This window comes from Heterodontus francisci, chromosome 5 (genome assembly GCF_036365525.1).
Source record: "Heterodontus francisci isolate sHetFra1 chromosome 5, sHetFra1.hap1, whole genome shotgun sequence".
NCBI lineage: Eukaryota > Metazoa > Chordata > Chondrichthyes > Heterodontiformes > Heterodontidae > Heterodontus > Heterodontus francisci.
The window spans coordinates 101,619,018-101,640,110 of NC_090375.1; the positions used below are offsets into that span (position 1 = coordinate 101,619,018).

The window sequence follows — 21,093 nt, forward strand, 5'->3', positions numbered from 1 at the left end:
AAATAAAATTACAAATGAAAACTTGAAAGCCAGAAATGCCTTTTCTCCCATTAGCAGATAGAATGCACATTAATTCTTTGAAATCTACAAAGGTGAAGAGGTAAAGCAGGAGCATGATATTTTTATAACCTACTTTTTTTAATGTGAAAGATACCAAGAATATGTTGCATAAGGTGCCATAGGACAATTTGCCTTCCACATTTTACTTCCCTACTGTACATGTTCCTTAAAATGACAACTTCCCAGCACATGGAATAAACTGGATCTAAATACTTCATTTTTTTTTTTAAATGAGCTATTCTTGTAATAGCTGCAGTAACAATTTTTCAGCTATCAAAGAACAGCAATTTCAACCTCTATGCCCAAACACTATACTTTTTTGAATTAAATAAATTAGCAAAATCTTCCAGATCACAGCATTTAAGACATTTCTGCAACATCCAAAATTATACTTCAAGTGCACACCAGATAAGCCTTTAGAAAGAGTCTAATAAAGATAACAGTCTTGCATTTGATGACACCAACAGCTTAATTACTTTTCTTCAGAAGTGAGAAGACAAAATTCTAATATGATCTTGGACCCTGAAAAGTAAAGAAATACTAGAACCAGGATTGTAATTAGAGGGGATGGAGCAATTAAGAATTTGTTTTATTTTTGAGAAGGGGAGCAAATAGTTTTGAAGGAGAGGGAAATTCGGGAGAAAAGAATGCTTATATGGGAAATGGAAAGTTCACTATAGTACAGCAGAGAATGTTGTTTGCTAAATTTAACTTATGCCATAATTGACCTGCCAGCATTAGAGGTCGATACTGGGTTAAAACGTAAAAAGAAATTCCATTCAATGTAAATAAATCAACCACCTTGATAAATATAAGCATTATATTTAAAACATAAAATAAACACATTAATTCCAGTTTTACCTGGTGACCTTCATTATCCAGTATCCGTTGCTTATCTTCTGAACGAGCAGCTTCAAACTTTTTAATGAACTCACAATCTTCAGCTGAAATCATCTGCCCTCTGCGAAAAGAATACAAGTGTCAGCAGATAGCATTCTGAACTATCACATTAATATGTACAAAAGGATAAAGCAGAGCTTTCAATGTCTTTGGTAATGGTTAAGTTTGTAGAAAATGGCCTGGGATTTTAAAGTGTCAATAAAAGCAACGTGCTCAGCATTTGCCATTATAGGACATCAGGTCCAGCAACTTCCGGAATTTTTATTTTATTTGTTCCTGGGATGTGGGCGTCACTGGCTAGGCCAGACGTTATTGCCCATCCCTAATTGCCCTTGAGAAGGTGGTGGTGAGCTGCCTTTCTTGAACCACTGCAGTCCATGTGGGGTAGGTACACCTACAATGCTGTTAGGAAGGAAATTCCAGGATTTTGACCCAGCAACAATGAAGGAACGGCGATATAGTGCCAAGTCAGGATGGTGCGAGGCTTGGAGGGGAACTTGTAGGTGGTGGTGCTCCCATGCATCTGCTGCCCTTGTCCTTCTAGGTGGTAGAGGTTTCATGTTTGGAAGGTGCAGTTGAAGGAGACTTGGAAAATGGCTGCAGTGCATCTTGTAGATGGTACACACTGCTGCCACTATGCACCGGTGGTGGAGAGTGTGAATGTTGAAGTTGGTGGATGGGGTGCTAATTAAGCAGCATCTTTGTCCTGGATGATGTCGAACTTCTTGAGTGCTGCTGGAGCTGCACCCATCCAGGCATGTGGAGAGTATTCCATCACACTCCTGACTTGTGCCTTGTAGATGGTGGACAGGCTTTGGGGAGTCAGGAGGCGAGTTATTCTCAGCAGAATTCCCAGCTTCTGACCTGTCTGGATGATTTCTTTGCCTTACAATTAGAAAGCAGTGAAGAAGGATTCACTGAGGGGGAGCTAAAACACCGTGTTTTGAAAATGAAACCCTGTTACAGTTAAACCAGGCAAAGGCTGAGAGTGAACCCCTAGACCCCTTTCTCACCCGATCGTAAGAACCCGCAAGGGTCCTAGTTATGCCTGTATTTTTGTGGGGTATGTCGACATTACTTGTTCCAGGCCTACTCAGGCCCCCTCCACCAAGTCCTTTATCCGTGCATTGATGACATAGGTGCCGTTGCCTGCTCTTATCCTGAACTCAAAAACGTCATCAACTTCGTTTCCAATTTCCACCCTTCTTTCACCTTCACACGGTCTATCCACAACTTCTCTGTCTCCATCTCTGGAGATGGCTGTCCACTAGCATTCATTAAAAGCCCACCAAATCCCAGCTACCTCGACTACACTTCTTCACACCCTACCTCCTGCAAGGACGCCATTCCATTCTCAGAGTTTCTCCATTTGACGCATCTGTTCTGATGATGTACCCTTCCACAACAGTGCTTCCGATATGTCTTCCTTTTTCCTCAACCGAGGATTCCTCCTCACTGTGGTTCACAGGGCCCTCGACTGCGTCTGACCCATTTCCCGCACTTCTGCCCTCACCACTTACCCTCCCTCCCAGAACCACAACAGGGTTCCCCTCATCCTCAATTTCCACCTCACCAGCCTCCACATCCAAAGAATCGTCCTCCGCCACCTCCAGCATGATGCCTCCACCAAACACATCTTCCCCTCCCCTCATCAGCATTTCGAAGGGACCGTTTCCTCTGCAACACCCTAGTCCACCACTCCATCATCCGACAACATGCCCCCTTCCCTCGCAAATCGCAGGTGTAATACCTGCACAGTGGCGCAGTGGTTAGCACCGCAGCTTCACAGCTCCAGCGACCTGGGTTCAAATCCGGGTACTGTCTGTGCGGAGTTTGCAAGTTCTCCCTGTGTCTGCGTGGGTTTCCTCCGGGTGCTCCGGGTTCCTCCCACATGCCAAAGACTTGCAGGTTGATAGGTGAATTGGCCATTATAAATTGTCACTAGTATAGGTAGGTGGTAGGGAAATATAGGGACAGGTGGGGATGTGGTAGGAATATGGAATTAGTGTAGGATTAGTACAAATGGGTGGTTGATGGTCGGCACAGACTCGGTGGGCCGAAGGGCCTGTTTCAGTGCTGTATCTCTAAACCTCCTCTCTCCTCAGTATTCAAGGCCCCAAACACTCCTTCCAAATGAAGCAGCGATTTACTTGTACTTCTTTCAATTTTATACTATATTCGCTGCTCAAAATGCAGTCGCTTCCACACTGGGGAGACTAAATGCAGATTGGGTGACTGCTTCGCGGAATACCTCCATTCAGTCTGCAAACATGACCCTAAGCTTCGACGAGTTCCTTGAAATTTTAATTCACCATCCTGTTCTCTCATTCACATATGTCCTTGGCCTGCTGCAGTTTTCCAGTGAAGCTCAGCACAAGCTCGAGGAACAGCACCTCTTCTTCTGATTAGGCACTCTAGAGCCTTCTGAACTCAATGAGTTCAACAATTTCAGTCCTGGTCCACTCCTCCATTACCCCCACCACCTCATCCGCTTCCCACCGCACTTTCCTCTGCAATCGCAGGAGGTGTAATACCTGCCCATTTACCTCCTCTCTCCTCACTATCCCAGGCCCCTAATACTCCTTTCAGGTGAAGCAGCGATTTACTTGTACTTCTTTCAATGTAATATACTGTATTCGCTGCTCACAATGTGGTCTCCTCTACACTGGGGAGACCAAACGCAGACTGGGTGACCGATTTGCAGAACATTTCCGCTCAGTCTTCAAGCAGGACCCCGAGCTTCCAGTTGCTTGCCATTTCAACACTCCCCCCTGCTCTCATGCTCACATCTCTGTCCTGGGATTGCTGCAGTGTTCCAGTGAACATCAACACAAGCTCGAGGAACAGCATCTCATTTACCAATTAGGCACACTACAGCCTGCCGGTCAGAACATAGAGTTCAATAATTTCAGAGCATGACGGGTCCCCATTTTACTTTTATTTTTAGTTATTTTTTTCTTTTTCCTTTTTTTTTATATATATTCTTTTGTGTTTATTTTATTTTATTTCATCTTAGTTTGTTCAGTTTGCTTACCCACTGCTTTTTTCATGTATGTACTTGCGGCTGTTCAATTTTCAGTCCGTTAACACCCTTTCTGTACTAATGCTTTGTCTTTCAACACACCATTAACATATCTTTGCTCCATGACGTTCTGGTCAGCTATTCTGTGACCTTGTCCTAGCTACACCTTCTCCTTTGTTATCTCTTGCCCCACCCCCACTTTACTTGTTTATAACCGTTTACATTTCTAATATTTGCCAGTTCTGAAGAAGGGTCACTGACCTGAAACGTTAACTCTGCTTCTCTCTCCACAGATACTGCCAGACCTGCTGAGTATTTCCAGCATTTCTTGTTTTCATATCAACAATTTCAGAGCATGACTGGCTTTTTTTTTAATTAATTTTTATTTTTTAACCTTGAGCGTGTCTTAAATTTGGTTTTTCATGTTTTTGCTTTCTGACAGAGCTGTTCATTATTCTGCCATTAACACTCTCTCTGGACTAATGCTTTGTCTTTTACTACAACTATTGGCACTCCTTTTGCCTTTTCTTCCCTGACATGTCATTTAATCTCTCCTGCCCTCCATCCTATTAGACCCCTTCCCTTTTGTTCTTCTTCCATCCCCCCTTTTCACTTGCCCCTAGCATTTCTAACTTTTGCCAGTTCTGATGAAAGGTCACAGATCTGAAACATTATCTCTATGTTTCTATCCACAGATGCTGCCAGACCTGAGTATTTCCAGCACTCTTTTTATTTCAAATTTCCAGCATCCACAGTATTTGGCTTTTATTAAATTGTTCAGGTAGCTGGTTGAAATCATGAACGTAAAGGATTGTTATTAACGGGAGCCTTATCGTAAATGGACCACTAATGTTAATTTTCTTTGTTAATGATTTAGAGCACAACTAGAGAGGCTCAAGTGTAACCACCTATATTTGTTGATGACAGAAAATGTACATAGTAATTACTAATTCAGATTAGACAAATTAGATAAATATATTTATATGGTGCTCCATTCTTAAAATATTTTGAGGACTAGCGTTAACGAGTATGGATATTGGTTTATTTGGAAAGCTGAGAAGATCCCATGGATTTTTTTTAACAAGGAAAACAAGGGTTACTGGGAAGAACCTTGACCTTTCTGTTCAAAAACAACCTTTACTGGATGTCACATGCTCTAAGCTAAATAAACAACAAGAACCTTGGTGGCCAGGGCCATTATTTACAAAAAAGTGACATGTCAAGATTTATGTTGCTCAGGAGATTTTGACTTGCTGTTGGGCGTGGACTGTTTTGAAGGTAGTTGGAGGTCAGCCTGCTAAAAGAGAAGACCAGTTCATCTTGTCTCCACATCTCTATAGAACCCTGTGAAACCAGTGTGATAGTTGAAACCCTTGATGCCGCATTTCTCCTGGAAAGCCTACCAGACCAATTCTCGACATCTCCAGACGAACTACTTCTGAAAAGATCCCAGTGACCCGTCTCAGTGTACCTGGACGCCAGACCAAAGGACAACTGATACCCTTCCATATCATCTCTGTTTCCTTCAAGAATTAACAAGTATTTGGCCAAAGTATTTTTTTTTGTCTTTTCGTAAAGTTTTGTCTTTTCTCTGCAGAGAAAACTTCTTTATTCTTATTTTAACCGGTGTGCGAGAACGAGTGTGTTGGGTATCTAGAAGGGAACATCTATGAACATTCATATTTCAAACTGTGTATTAATGCTTTGCATCTTTACTGGATATGTTTTGTTGCATAATAAACTGATAATTTTGTTGTTTATTAAAGAAACCTGGTTGGTGTATTTTATTCTGGGATAAAGAGTAGAGTCTATTATGATTGGCCGTATCAGTAACTGGGTACACATTTAAATATGTGTTGTGGCCTGTGGAGAAGTGGAACTGGAGAAAGACAGTGCACTCCTCCCACCTGTGTCATAACAACCTTGATTTCTAAAAAGCATCCAATAAAGCAACTCCAACTATTACAAAAATTTAGATTAAATCACAATCAAAAGTAATGAATCCAATACACAGACTTGGGGCACTCTACATGACCAGGCTCCCAATATGACTCACTCCCATTAATAATTTCTACTGAAGCAATTTTAGGCTGATGTCCTTTGCACTTCATATTAGAAAACTCCAGGCATGTTTATATCATGCAGGGTTACCCATTGAAAGATAAGAAATTAAAATTAAATCTTATGAGGTGAATTTAAAGTAAGCAAATAGGGTTTGAGGATTTATTGCTAGAACCATGAATTACAAACAAGAGCACTATATTGAAGCTATAAAAGGCTCTGGCACATCTGAATTTGGAGTTCTGTGGTGAGGTTTGGTCCCAGCATATGTTGAAGAATATCTGGACGATGGAGAGGAGGATGAACAAAATGAGATCTAATTTTAGGCTCTTTGTTATGAGGATAGACTTCAAGAGCTCAGGTTTAACTTATTTGAGATGAATAGAGATAGTGGAACTGAAGGTCACACATATAAAATACGTAGACAAAGATTTAGGCTAGATGCCACAAGGTATTTCTTGTCACAGAAAGTCAGCTCTTCTAGAATAAACTGCCAAAATGTGCCATAAGTAAAGAATTGCTACAGTCCTTTAAAGGAGAACTTGACAGATTCCCAAGAGGACATTTTTAATTGCATAAAGTGAGCTGTTAATTATCTGTGATAGGAGCTACAGGTTATTATGTTCTCCTGGAACTTGCTTGTTTGCCTTGAGTCGTCACAGGGCATTTGCAATGACTTGGCTATAATATTTTCTGCCTCTGCCAGGAGATTGTGTTGTTGTGGGTTTCAGTGTTGTCTGGGTGGGTGTGGGCAGTGAGGGAAGAAAGGTGAAGGAGCACAATGGACCTTTTGGTCTTTTTTGAACCTTTCTTTTTGTATGTTTGCACGTAGTTGCAACGAAGTTGGCTTTGTCTCCTTCTCTCAATTCAGCAGCTCTGAAAACGTTATCCATACTTGACATGTTTAAATAATTTCTATGACTTTTCATTGCCTGTGTCTTATCCTCCAAATTGTTGAAAACTCAGCTGCCCATAGTTTGTCCTACACCAAGTTCTTGCCCATCACTGCCATCCTCCCTCACCAACAATGGGCCCTGGTTCTCAGATTTGAAAATCTTTCACATCTTCCAATCTCCCCATGGTCACCTACCTCACCACCACCTCTCTCGACTCCTCCACTGTTACTAAATTATTAGACTTCTTATCTGACACCAGCAGGACCGGATGAACAAAAATTTCCTCCAATTAAATTTTGGGAAGACTGAAGCCATCGTCTTCGGTCCCCACTCCAGACTTCATTCCCTAATGACTCCATCCCTCTCCCTGGCAACGATCAGAGTCTAATCCAGATTGTTTGCAAGTTGGTTGTCATATCTGACCCCAAGATGAACTCCCAACCATGTATCTGCACCAAAACTGCCTATTTCCAGCTCCGTAACATTGCCTGAACTTCACCTCTGCCTCAGCTCAACTGTTGCTGAACCCCCTCATTCATGCCGTTGTTACCTCTAGACTTGACTTCCACGGACTTCTGGCTGGCCTCCCGCATTCTACCCTCCATAAATTTAAGGTCATTCAAAACTCTGCTGCCCGTGTCCTTACATGCACTAAGTCCCATTCACCGATCAACCCTGTGCTTGCTGACCTATATTGGCTCCTGGTCAAGCAATACCTTGATATTAAAATTCTCATCCTGTTTGCAAATCCCTCCATGGCATTGCCTCTCCCATCTTAGATATAACTCTTGGGTCTAAAGGGATCAAAGAGTATGGGGCGAAAGTGGGAACAGGCTACTGAGTTGAATGATCAGCCATGATCATAATGAATGGCGGAGCAGGTTCGAAGGGCCGAATGGCCTACTCCTGCTCCTATTTTCTACGTTCCTATGTTTCTATCTCTAATCTCCTCCAGCCCCACAATCTTTCAAGATATCTGCGCGCATCCCCGATTTTAACTGCTCACCATTAGTGATTGTACCTTCAGCTGCCTAGGCCCTAAGCTCTGGACTTCTCTCCCTAAACCTCTCTTTCTTCCTCTAAGACATTCCTTAAAACCTACCTCTTTGACAAAGCTTTTGGCCATCTGTCCTATATGTGGCTCGGTGTCTAATTTTGCCTCATAACATTCCTGTGAAGTGTGGCAAAGAATACTCAGGGAGGCACAGTTGTTTCCTTATTCTTGAGGAACTTAAGTCAAGGGTGGCTATTCATGAGACACATAAGGGAGACAATTTAGACTGATTATTAGATGTTGCATATTAGCAATCAGTGAAAACCCACTCTCCATTGTGTAGCCTGGCATTGATATCCATCTTTTACAGACTGGATTGTACCCGATATGGGAAGAGCCACAGTTTACAAATTATGATATAAACAGGCGATGTGTAATAAGAGTGGGTACAGTGGAAAACAAAGCCAAGCCTTGTGTTTTTTTTGTACACAAAATAATTCATCTCATTTTAAAGCAACTGAAGAATAATGGACTTTCCCAAGATGTGCAGCATGGAATAAAAAGGGGGAAAAAAACAGTAACAGCAACTGCCACCACCTGGTAGACCACTAATGAGAAGTTACCATGATCTCCTTCTAGTGAACACAAGGGGGAGGGAGGTTACTGCAACTGAGGAAAACCCAAGTTAAATGCCTGTAGTGAGTAAATGGGTGTGTTTTTTTGCATCAGAAATAAAACAAAATGTAAATGCTTTAGGTTGAATCAGCAAAATAACTTTGCAAAGACAAATAAATACTTCAAGCAAATATAAATCCTTAGAGCCAACTTTACAATATTGAATGCTAAAAGGAACTGACATGCATAAACAACTGTATCCTCAAAACTTCCTTCCTCATAGAATTTTATTCAGCCACCAGTACATGACAGAGGTGTTTGAAGGCATTGTTTCTCAATAAAGAGAGACGGCAAAGTGTTCCCTACGTCAAATAAGAAAAATGTCCGAAAATCATTGACATACTGCAGTATGTCAGAGATCAAGAGAGCTCAACCCCAAATTTGGAATTCATATTTTTTGCTGGTAATTATTGGGTTTGACCAGATTCACAGTCATTTACAGCACAGAAGGTGGCTATTCGGCCCATCACGTCCATGCCAGCTCTCCACAGAACCCACTCCCTAGTTCAAACATCAAAAGTTTAGCGAAGACGTAGCATTTTTCTCTCCTAATCCTGATTAAATACTCAACCTTCCCCCACCATGAAAATTTAAAGAGTTTGGGAGGTGAATATTGAACCTCTTCTCCCGACCAATGTAAGTTATAGAGTCATATAGTCATTCGCGGCACAGGAGACCATTCGGCCCATCGAGTCCATGCCAGCTCTCCTGATTTGTACTTATATTGCATGTTTAACATGTCAAAACATGGCAAGGTTCCTCACAAGGTGGTGACAGACTAAAGCCAGACAAGGCAGAAGAGGAAAAGGTCAAATAAATAGGGAGAAGTATGGAATAACACAACAGGAGACTGCCACCAATGGTGGATAGTGCTGGGATCAATAGGATTAAATCATTTACTTATACTCACTGAAGATAAGACTGCCAGTTGACCTTATTTGCTCGAACTTCTGCAGCCTTTGCAGCAATAATATTAGTAGGAACCGCAGCATCCACAGCACCTCTGATGTCCATCTTGCTCAAATTTATCTACTGGATGCCTGAATAGTCCAAAAGACAAATAAAAAGTTTGTGTTGAACAAGCTCACTAAAATTTGATTCTCCAGATTACCATCCAGCAGGACAACTAGTTGTTGGCAACAGGTTTCCAATTGTGCAGGTTTCTGCCCTCCCAGTACTGCAACTACTCCATCTCATTACATGGAAATATGCTGCAAGAGAGAGAACTTAAAATATCCTGGTCAACATGTATGAAAGCATTTTATAAATCTATAGACAGTAAAATCAAATCTCTTATACTGCAGAGAATGGGTAAGACTGTTCATATTTTAAATCAAATTCACAGCAAAAGCAAAGCAGAACTGTTGAGTGTCAAATTTAAACAATTCTGTTAACTAATTTTAAGACCACAAAAGGCACCCAGAAGAGGTATTAAGACAGCAGCAGTCAAGTGCCCTATTTTAAAAATTTCAGTTCATTACAAGTACAGTAATTGATTCAAAGTAATTTTAAATATTCCAAATCACTTAGGAGTTCTGGAAAATTATCTGTAAAAGTGGTACACCAATGACTGTATGGAGACAACAGTATCATAATTGTCAATTACACCACCCCATCCCCACTCTCCAAAGTACTAATGTTAATACAAGTCACCCAATATTTGAACTAGCAAATTAATATGATGCACCATTAATTTAAAAAGGTAACAATTAATTTTGAAATCTGCTGTTATACCCAGTGAGGGTTCAAAGTTGCGCTGGTTCAATGTCTAATAAATACCAGCAACTGTCCTTCTTCTAGGGTAAGCAAGTGGGATCTCGAGGTCAAATTGGCTCCAAAATAATGGTGCAAGATTGGAACACTGTCAACCATCCATGACAGACTTAGTAATCCAATAAATCCAGGTAGGTCTCCCATACTCAAGGACATTGTTGATAATTAACTAGCCAACAATTAATGGGACCTACAAGGGCAGGCCTAGCACTGAGAACAGAGATTCTTCCTACTCCACTCCATATAATCCTGCACACCAATGTCTGTACAGGAAAGGTGGTCCCAACAGGAAGTTCAGCAGTTCCCCATGTTCCATTATCAGAGTTTAGACAGATGTTAGTTAAACATAATCTATTCTACTAATCACTTTCTTTCCCTAAATCAAATTGACAATAATTACTGTTGTATCTGCATGCATGGTTTCATACCTTCCCAAAACTGAAATTTTTCCGTTAAACAACCCAAAGGAAGGTTTTGGGTATAATTTCTTCACCTCTGTTGGTTTTTAAACACGAACATTACAAATATGAAAGGTATTTTCTATTGTCAAATTTGTTCATACTTAGTCCTATTCATAAATATACTATATAGAAAGTACAATTTGTTACACGAGTGTAGATTACTGTCAACAGTACCGTTACATAAAAGCAAAATGCTGCGGATGCTGATAATCTGAAATATAAACAAAGTGCTGGAAATACTCAGCAGGTCTGTCAGCATCTGTGGAGAGAGAAACAGAGTTAACATTTCAATTGAAAGTGGGGAGGGAGGAGAGGATGATGTGTGTGATAGCACAGAGGGCAGGAGAGATTAAGTGTCAAAGAGGTCATGGAACAAAGGCACTCCCCCCCCTTTTGCCTTTGTTCCCGGTCATCTCTGCCATTTAACCTCTCCTGCTGCCTATCACACCTTCCCTTTGTTCTTCTTCCCACTGCTTTCCCCCCCCACCCCCCCTTTTCTCTTGCTCAAAAGGTTATTACATTTCTAAACTTTCCCAATTCTGAAGAAAGGTCATAGACCCGAAACACTAACTCTGTTTCTCTCTCCACAGGAAGCTCTGAGGGTGACAAGAACACAGAATGCACTCTGGGTTGGGGACTTCAGTGTCCATCACCAAGAGTGGCTCGGTAGCACCACTACTAACCGAGCTGGCCGAGTCCTAAAAGTCATAGTTGCTAGACTGGGTCTGCTGCAGGTGGTGAGGGAACCAACAAGAGGGAAAAATATGCTCGACCTTGTCCTCACCAATCTGCCTGTCACAGATGCATCTGTCCATGACAGTATTGGTAGGAGTGACCACCGCACAATCCTTGTGAAGACCAAGTCCCGTCTTCACATTGAGGATATTCTTCATTGTGTTGTGTGGCACTATCACCGTGCTAAATGGGATCGATTTCGAACAGATCTAGCAATGCAAAATTGGGCATCTATGAGCTGCTGTGGACCATCAGCAGCAGCAGAATTGTACTCAGCCACCACCTGTAACCTCATGGCCCAGCACATCCCCCACTCTACATTACCATCAAACCAGGAGACCAACCCTCGTTAAATGAAGAGTGCAGGAGGGCACGCTAGGAGCAGCACCAGGCATACCTCAAAATGAGGTGTCAATTTGGTGAAGCTACAACACAGACTACTTGTGTGCCAAACAGCTAAGCGATCTCATAAACAACAGATCAGATCTAAGCTCTGCAGTCCTGCCACATCCAGTCGTGAATGGTGGTGGACAATTAAACAACTAACTGGAGGAGGTGCTCTACAAGTATCCCCATCTTCAATGATGGGGGAGCCCAGCATTTGCAACAATTTTCAGCCAGAAGTGCCAACTTGATGATCCATATCAGCCTCTCCTGAAGTCCCCAGAATCACAGATGCCAGTCTTCAGCAGGATGTCAAGAAACAAGTGAAGGCACTGGTTACTGCAAAGGCTATGGAAACATTCTGGCAATAGTACTGAAGACCTGTGTTCCCAAACTTGCCACACCCCTAGCCCAGTACAGCTACAACACTGGCATCTACCTGGCAATGTGGAAAATTGCCCAGGTATGCCCAGTACACAAAAAGAGGTCCAACCCAGCCAATTACCGCCTCATCAGTCTACTCTCAATCATCAGTAAAGGTGTCGTCGACAGTGCTATCAAGCGGCACTTGCTTAGCAATAATCTGCTCCCTGACGCTCAGTTTGGGTTCCGCCAGGGCCATTCAGCTCCTGACCTCATTACAGCCTTGGTTCAAACATGGACAAAAGAGCTGAACTCGAGGTGAGGTGATTGTGACTGCCTTTGACATCAAGGCAGCAATTGACAAAGTATGGCATCAAGGAGCCCTAGCAAAGCTGGAGTCAATGGGAATCAGGGGAAAACTCTCCGCTAGTTGGACTCCTACCAAACAGAACCTTTGCCAGTTCTGAAGGTCACAGACCTTAATTGTGAACTCTGTTTCTCTCTCCACTGATGCTTCCAAACCTGAGTATTTCCAGCATTTTATCTTATTTCCCCAATAGCATATTGGTATTGAATATAAAAAGGAAATTACGTTGAATTCATAAAAGATACTGGTGAGGAAGTGTTGCCCCACAAGGGGGGAAAAAAATCACTGACTAGCCAGAGGCGTGACTACAAAGTCGTTTTAACCGGATGCACTAATTTTAGAAAATGTGTTAAGCAAAATATGGCTAAATGTTCTTCACAATGTGCATATTTACTTAAACGTGTGTCAGCTGTGGCTCAGTTGGTAGCACTCATCTGAAGGTTGTGGGTTCAAGTCCTACTACAGTATTTGAGCACAAAAATCATGGCGGGCACATCAGTACAATACTGAGGGCGTGCCGCACTGTTGCAAGTGGTGTCCTTTGGATGAGATGTTAAACTGAGGCCCTATATGCTCTCTAAAGTGGATGTAAAAGATCCTACAGCACTATTTTGAAGAGAAACTGGGGAGTCATCTGCAATATCCTGGCCAATATTTATTTATTGTTCAATCAACATCATAAAAACACATCTGGTCATCATACTGTCATTCGTGGGAACTTGTGTGCAAATTGGCTGCAAAGCACTTTGGTTGAGCTGACCATGATGAATGCTCCATTCACTATACAATGTTGGTGTTCCCATGATGAAGTCTAGTATTTTCATTGATGTTGCATACAGTTTCAGTAGAATACCAATAACCAGTAGCCAAGGAAGTAAAACGCACAGAACAATCAAAACACTGCTTTTCATCTTACCATTTTACAAACAAATGTACAAAAAGGTTAAAGTACAGAAATGTGTCAATATGAATATCAATCACATGAACAAGTGTTTATTTACTAATCTAAAATGCTATTAGTCATATCTGAACTTTCAATAAGCCATTCATGGATAGTGGTTAATGTACTAGACAATACTGAGTGAGTGATCAGTTGAAATACTGTGTGCAATTCTAAGTATCCCCACTATAAGAACAATACTAGAGCTCTCAAAAGGATACCAGAAATAAGAGTTTATAACTGAAGAAATGAGTAATTAAATTTTACCCAATCCTTCAGTTTAAATTACTTTGTCGGTAGATTACAGTAAATCCCAGAGCATTTGTGGTGTGAGTATCACTGGATACAATCAGCCTTGCTTCAGAGAATTAAAGACACTAGGGCTCTTGTGTAAGAAATGGGCAACACTGTTGTCAAAACACCACCAGACATTTCATCACAACAGAAGGTGGGTTTGAGCAGGTTGAGAGGAGTGAGTATTTGAAGTGGGGCCCCGCAAGCACCAGCCTGGAACAGCACTGACAGAGGAAGGGGATACGAAAGGAGGGGGGTGGGGGGGGGGGGAAAGAGGGCGGGAAGTGGGAGTTGTGGGGGGGGGGGCGGGAAGTGGGAGTTGTGGGGGGGGGGGGGTGGTGGGACGGGGAGTGGGGGGGGGGGGGGTGGTGGGACGGGGAGTGGGGACGGCGGGGGTGGGTGGCACTGATGGAAGGTGGGGAGAGGAGGCCCTGACACTGACAGTTGGGGCGCTGCTCCTCGCTGCACCCCCGTGATATTGTTATAACAAGACGAATAATAGAAGGAAGCCCGCACCGTGTGATAGGAAATTTAAGAGCCGGGCCCAGTGACACTGAGAGTTGCCAACAGTACACGCAGCGGTCAGGGCCGCTCCGCAAGGAACATCGGGGGGTAGGATCCACGCAGGGAAACCTCCGCAACATCGTTATAGAGAGAGAGGCGGAGGCCTCCTCCTCCTCCTCCTCCTCCTCCTCCCGGGTGTCAGGCTGGAGCTCGGACTCCCGGCTCGCACCGCTTCACCCTTTTCCGAACCTGAACCTCACCTGAGAACGAGCGCAGCCGCCGCTTCACTGAAGAACACTCCAAACACGCGCCGTCATGTGACAGCTCACATGATTCTCAGTCTTAAAGGGACAGGCTCCTGTTCTGTGTTGACTGGAGTCCAGCCAGTCAGCAATGGTGAAGTCATTAGCACTCTTTCTTACAGATCCACTCATTCCAGTATTTACTTATAAGGATGCCACATTCCGTCGAGTCCAAAACCAATGTGGTCATAAAAGGAGGTGGCATCTGATAACTGGAAAACATCAAAAGATCCCGATTTTAGATAGACTTGGGCGGTGTTGGGAATTGGCTCTAGTTGATGCTGAATATGATCATCATTTTGGGAGGGCGCCAATAATGGAACACTGTTCCACGCATCACAGCTGATCAGTCAGTGTACATTTGGCAGGTACGGTCTCAAGTCACAGAATGATACAACACAGAAGGAGGCCATTCAGCGCACCATGTCTGTGCCGGCTCTTTGAAAGAGCTCGCCAATTATTCCTACTCCCTTTCTCTTTTCTCATAACACAACTTTTTTTTTTCATTTTCAAGTATTTATCCAATTTCCTTTTGACCATTATTATTGAATCTGCTTCTACCACCCTTTCAGGCAGTGCATCCCAGATCACAACTCATGTTTTGAATCCACCCAGGATTTCAGGTATCTCCGGACTGCAATTCTCGCCGCATCCTGAGATCCACACTCAGTGCTATGCACCGCCACATGTACACACTGAACCTCTTTTTCCAGCAGCACCGCCTCACCTTATCTCAAAGCTGTTCTACTCCGCAGTTTCATTTCATCCTTCATCTCATCCGACGCATTAAAAAAAACTTTTTCTCTTCCTTTCAGGTGTTACGGAACACAAGCTCCAGCAGCTGATGGGGACTAATGCCCCTCCAGATCCTTCTTCCCCTTTACTTCCCTCTGACCCCACCCCTTCTAATAGACCCCTTGCCGTGTATTCACTATACCCTCTGGCCTCCCCCTCTCTGACGCTGAATGTTCTGTACTCAGAAAAGGTCTCAGTTTTATCCCTTTACACCCCCACCTCAATGAATTTCGTGCTTGGCATGACATTGAGCTCTTCATCCGTTGCCTCCACCTCCGGGCTCACTTCTTTGACCAGGAGTCCTCCCCTCGATCAGTAGACCCATTCATCCGCCTCCAGCATTCTCCCTCTACCTGGACACCTCCCCCTGGCCTCTTACCCGCTCTTGATCTTTTCATTGAAAACTGTCGACGAGACATTGGTCATCTCAATTTCTCTGCTCCCCTCACTCACTCTAACCTGTCCCCCTCTGAACTTGAGGCACTCAGGTCTAACCTCGACATGGGCATCAAACCTGCAGACAAGGGTGGTGCTGTATGACCTCTACCTTGCAGAGGTTCGGCGCCAACTCTCAGACACTTCTTCCTACCTCCCTCTGGACCATGACCCCACCACCGAACATCAAGCTACTGTCCACAGGAATGTCACTGACCTCATCTGCTCTGGAGATCTTCCCTCTACAGCTTCCAACCTCATAGTCCCATATCCTCGGAGAGTTCGCTTCTACCTCCTTCCCAAATCGACAAACGGGACTGTCCCGGCAGACCCATTGTGTCAGCCTGCTCCTGCCCCACTGAACTTATTTCTTCCTATCTTGAATGTATCTTTTCTCCGCTGGTCCAGTCTCTTCCTACCTACATCCATGACTCTTCTGACGCCCTATGTCATTTTGACAATTTCCATTTTCCTGGCCCCAACCGCCTCCTCTTCACTATGGACGTCCAATCTCTCTACAACTCCATCCCCCACCAGGGCGGTTTGAGGGCTTTCTGCTTCTTTCTTGAACAGAGGCCCAACCAGCCCCATCCACCACCACCCTCCTCCGTCTGGCTGAACTTGTTCTCACATTGAACAACTTCTCCTTCAACTCCACTCACTTCCTTCAAGTAAAAGGTGTTGCAATGGGTACCCGCATGGGTCCTAGTTATGCCTGTCTTTTTGTGGGATATGTTGAACATTCCTTGTTCCAGTCCTACTCAGAGCCCCTCCCCCAACTCTTTTTCCGGTACATTGATGACTGTATCGGTACCATTTCCTGATCCCGGCCTGAGCTGGAAAACTTTATCAACTTTGCTTCTAATTTCCACCGTTCTCTCACCTTTACATGGTCCATCTCCGACACTTCGCTTCCCGTTTCCGACTTCTCTGTCTCCATCTCTGGGGATAGGCTGTCTACCAATATCCATTATAAGCCAACCGACTCTCACAGCTACCTCGACTACACTTCTTCACACCCTGCCTCCTGTAAGGACTCCATTCCATTTCCAGGTTTCTCCATCTCCGACGCATCTGCCCTGATGATGCTACCTTCCATGACAGCGCTTCTGATATGTCTTCCTTTTTCCTCAACCAAGGATCCCCCCCCCACCCCATTGTGGTTCACAGGGCCTTCAGCCATGTCCGGCCCATTTCCTGCACCTCTACCCTCACCCCTTCCCCTCCCTCCCAGAACCACGACGGGTTCCCCTTGTCCTCACTTTCCACCCCATCAGCCTCCATATCCAAAGGATCGTCCTCCGCCATTTCCACCACCAAATGCATCTTCCCCTCCCTTCCACTGTTAACATTCCGAAGGGATCATTCCCTCCGCGACACCCTGGTCCACTCCTCCATTACCCCACCACCTCATCCCCTTCCCACGGCACCTTCCTCTGCAATCGCAGGAGGTGTAATACCTGCTCATTTACCACTCTCTCTTCACTATCCCAGGCCCCAAACACTCCTTTCAGGTGAAGCAGCGATTTACTTGTACTTCTTTTAATGTAGTATACCGTATTCGCTGCTCACAATGTGGTCTCCTCTGCACTGGGGAGACCAAACGCAGACTGGGTGACTGCTTTGCGGAACACCTCCGCTCAGTCCGAAAGCATGACCCCGAGCTTCCGGTTGCTTGCCATTTCAACACTTCCCCCTGCTCTCATGCTCACATCTCTGTCCTGGGATTGCTGCAGTGTTCCAGTGAACATCAACGCAAGCTCGAGGAACAGCATTACATTTACCGATTAGGCACACTACAGCCTGCCGGACTGAACATTGAGCTCAATAATTTCAGAGCATGACGGGCCCCCCCATTTCACATTTATTTTTAGTTATTTTTTCTTTTTTCTTTTTTATATGTTTTTTGTGTTTGTTTTGTTTTATTTTATTTCATCTTAGTTTGTTCAGTTTGCTTACCCACTGTTTTTTTTCATGTTTGTACTTGCGGCTGTTCAATTTTCAGTCCGTTAACACCCTATCTGTACTAATGCTTTGTCTTTCAACACACCATTAACATATTGTTTGCCTTTGCTCCATGACCTTTTGGTCAGCTATTCTGTGACCTTGTCCGATCTACACCTTCTCTTTTGTTATTTAATATTTACCAGTTCTGAAGAAGGGTCACTGACCTGAAACATTAACTGTGCTTCTCTCTCCACAGATGCTGCCAGACCTGCTGAGTATTTCCAGCATTTCTTGTTTTTATTCCATATCACAACTCCCTTGTTTTTGTGCGCTATTAATAATATTTATTAATAATAAAGAATCCAATGTACTATTTTAACAGCCTTCATAACTTGTGTTTCCACCTAAGGTTGCATACATACACCCCAGGTCTTTCTGTTCCTCAACCCTATCTTAAAAATATCCATTTACTTCATATTGCCACTCTTGATTCTTCCTACCAAAATGTATCATTTCACATTTCTCTGCATTAAATTGCATCCGCCATATGTTGGCCCATATTACCAGGGTGACTCTGTTCTCCTAAAGTCTCTTACTGTCCTCCGCACGGTTTACTACATTTCCGAGTTTCATGTCATCTGCAAACTTTGAAATTATGCCCTGTATACTGAAGTCCAGGTCATTCATATATGTCAAAAAGAGCAGTGATCCTATTACTGACCGTTGGAGAACACCACTGTATAATTCCTTCCAGTCTGAAAAACAACCATTCAGTACAGCACTCTGCTTTCTGTCCCATGACCAATTTCATACCCATCCACACTTTTCTACATTGAGGATTGTCAACCTTTTCAGTACATCTTTTTTATCTATTTCTATCCTATCCAATATTGCTACTACCTCCTCCTTTACAGCACCTTGTTCTCTAGTGAAGGCAGATGCAGAGTACCCAGTACCTCAACCATGAGCTTTGCCTCCACAAGATCTCCATTTTGATTCATAATCAGTCCCACTTTCTCTTTGACTACTCTTTTATTATTTATATGTTTATTAACGACTTTTGTGTTTCTTTTTATGTCAGCCACTAATCTATTCTCATACTCTGTCTTTGTCCCTCATTTCCTTTTTTACATCTCCTTTTTACTATCTATATTCAGCTTGATTTTCTACTGAATTATTATCCTCACAAGTGTCACAAGCCTTCTTCTGTCTCATTTTATCTCTATATCTTTAGTCATCCAAGGAGCTCTAGCTTTGGATGCCCTTCCTTGTCACCTCATAAAAATGTGCCTACTCCATAATCAAACCATCTCTTTGAAGGTCTCACATTGTTCAATTGCTATTTTGCCCACCAATGTTTGATTCCAATCCACCTGAGCTAGATCTGTTTTCAATTCACTGAAGTTAGCCCTCCTCTAGTTCATTTTTTTAATGTTTCATTGCACATTGATCTTTTCCATAGCTATATCTAGACCTGATAATATTATGTTCACTGTTCCCCAAATACTTATGTAAGCTTTGATAAGATAGGGGTGTTTTCTACCCATTTCTAAGGTGGGAACAGACTTGGCAGCACAAAGCTTGTTATGAATCAACTTTATTTAGATAAAGGTAAGGACATGTTTGTTAAGTTTTCAGATAAAACATAGTCACAAATTCAGGCAGTAATTAACAGTCTAACACATACTACCCGTATTAGAGACTGGACGCCAGAGCGCACGATTCTTTCTCTTGCAGTTTTGCGTGTCGCTCTCTCTCTCTCTCTCACACGCTTGTCTCTTGTTGTTCGAAATTCTCTGCTGCACAGTATCAAAGACAGGACTTCTTTTATCCTGGCAGCTTTCCAATTAATCCTCCTTTCTCCCAAACAGTGATGAATCTTGTATTAAAGGATACCTTTCTTAATCAACCAAGGATTGTTTTGTGATGGTTGCTAACCTTTTGGATTTGTGCAAGTAGTACCCCTTTGTGTTGACTACTTTATCTAAATGCTTTTACATTTCGAGGATGCCTTTCTCATGACGAGACAAATCTACACAGAAGTTATTTTCACTGTCTACTCTCAAGGTCTCACTCTTTTGCTGCAAGTATGCATTTTAAAATTTGACATAATCTCCCAGAATCCCACTGCCTTTATGTCTGGTCCATACTGTGTCCTATTTCCTAAGTTTTTCCACTTTACCATACTACATACTACATGGGTGGCACAGTGGTGCAGCGGTTAGCACCACAGCCTCACAGCTCCAGCAACCCAGGTTCAGTTCTGGGTACTGCCTGTGTGGAGTTTGCAAGTTCTCCCTGTGACTGCATGGGTTTCTGCCGGGTGCTCTGGTTTCCTCCCACAGCCAAAGACTTACAGGTCGATAGGTAAATTGGCCATTATAAATTGCTCCTAGTGTAGGTAGGTGGTCGGAGAATGGTGGGGATGTGGTAGGGAATATGGGATTAATGTAGGATTAGTATAAATGGGTGGTTGTTGGTCAGCACAGACTCGGTGGACTAAAGGGCCTGTTTCAGTGCTGTATCTCTAAAAAAAAAATTCTAATGAAGTCAAATGTTATTTTATAATAATAAATTAGTTGTTAGTTTATAATAGCTGGATTTTAACAATTAGTACACTGGTTAGTAACTTTTACTAACCAAATAATCTTACATCCCCCTAGTTGAGCAGGAGATATCCTCATCGACCCCTCATTAATTATTTTACTATTTTTGAGAAAAGCCGCGAGCGCTAAGCTTCATGTTTTGTAACACACCTATCCCACAAGCATCAAATAGCAAAGCATTAAGAGTCCTACTGCTAATGCCTGGGTTAGTATCATAAACATGGACAGAGGCTGGAGCCAATGGTGTTATCCTACATTATATGCAGTCTCCCACCACTGGTGGTCGCCTAGCTGTTGTATTTCCTGCATTCTACAGTCTTGTTCTGCATCATTCTTACAAAATGTTTCTGTGCGGTGGTGGTCCTTTCTATTCCAGGCTGCAGTGCTGACTGCTTTACCGATATTCAACCATTCCCCTTCCTTGATTCCAACCCGCCTAATCATGATAGCAACATTGATGGATCCATGGCCCAATCACACTGGTCACAAAAGCATCATATTATATTCATGACAATATCACAATACATGCATGCATGGACTTGTAAGATTCTCCAGCTCTCTCTTTGCCTGCTTCCATCT

At 43.1% G+C, this 21,093-nt stretch overlaps 1 protein-coding gene across 3 annotated transcripts in view; it reads right to left on the reverse strand.

Moving 5' to 3' along the window:
* Window positions 1-14,787, reverse strand: part of atp6v1h (ATPase H+ transporting V1 subunit H) — a 184,951-nt gene extending 170,164 nt beyond the window's left edge. For 2 of the 3 annotated variants that reach the window (XM_068031839.1, XM_068031837.1), the window contains exons 1-3: window positions 14,690-14,787; window positions 9,519-9,648; window positions 922-1,021 (exon numbers count right to left, since the gene is read on the reverse strand). In XM_068031839.1, coding sequence (XP_067887940.1) covers window positions 922-1,021; window positions 9,519-9,622 — 204 coding nt within the window. In that variant the 5' untranslated portion in view covers window positions 9,623-9,648; window positions 14,690-14,787. Of the gene's footprint in view, window positions 1-921; window positions 1,022-9,518; window positions 9,649-14,441; window positions 14,546-14,689 lie in introns of those variants that run through there. The other variant, XM_068031838.1, reaches the window with a different exon arrangement.
* Between the last annotated feature and the right edge of the window lie 6,306 nt (window positions 14,788-21,093).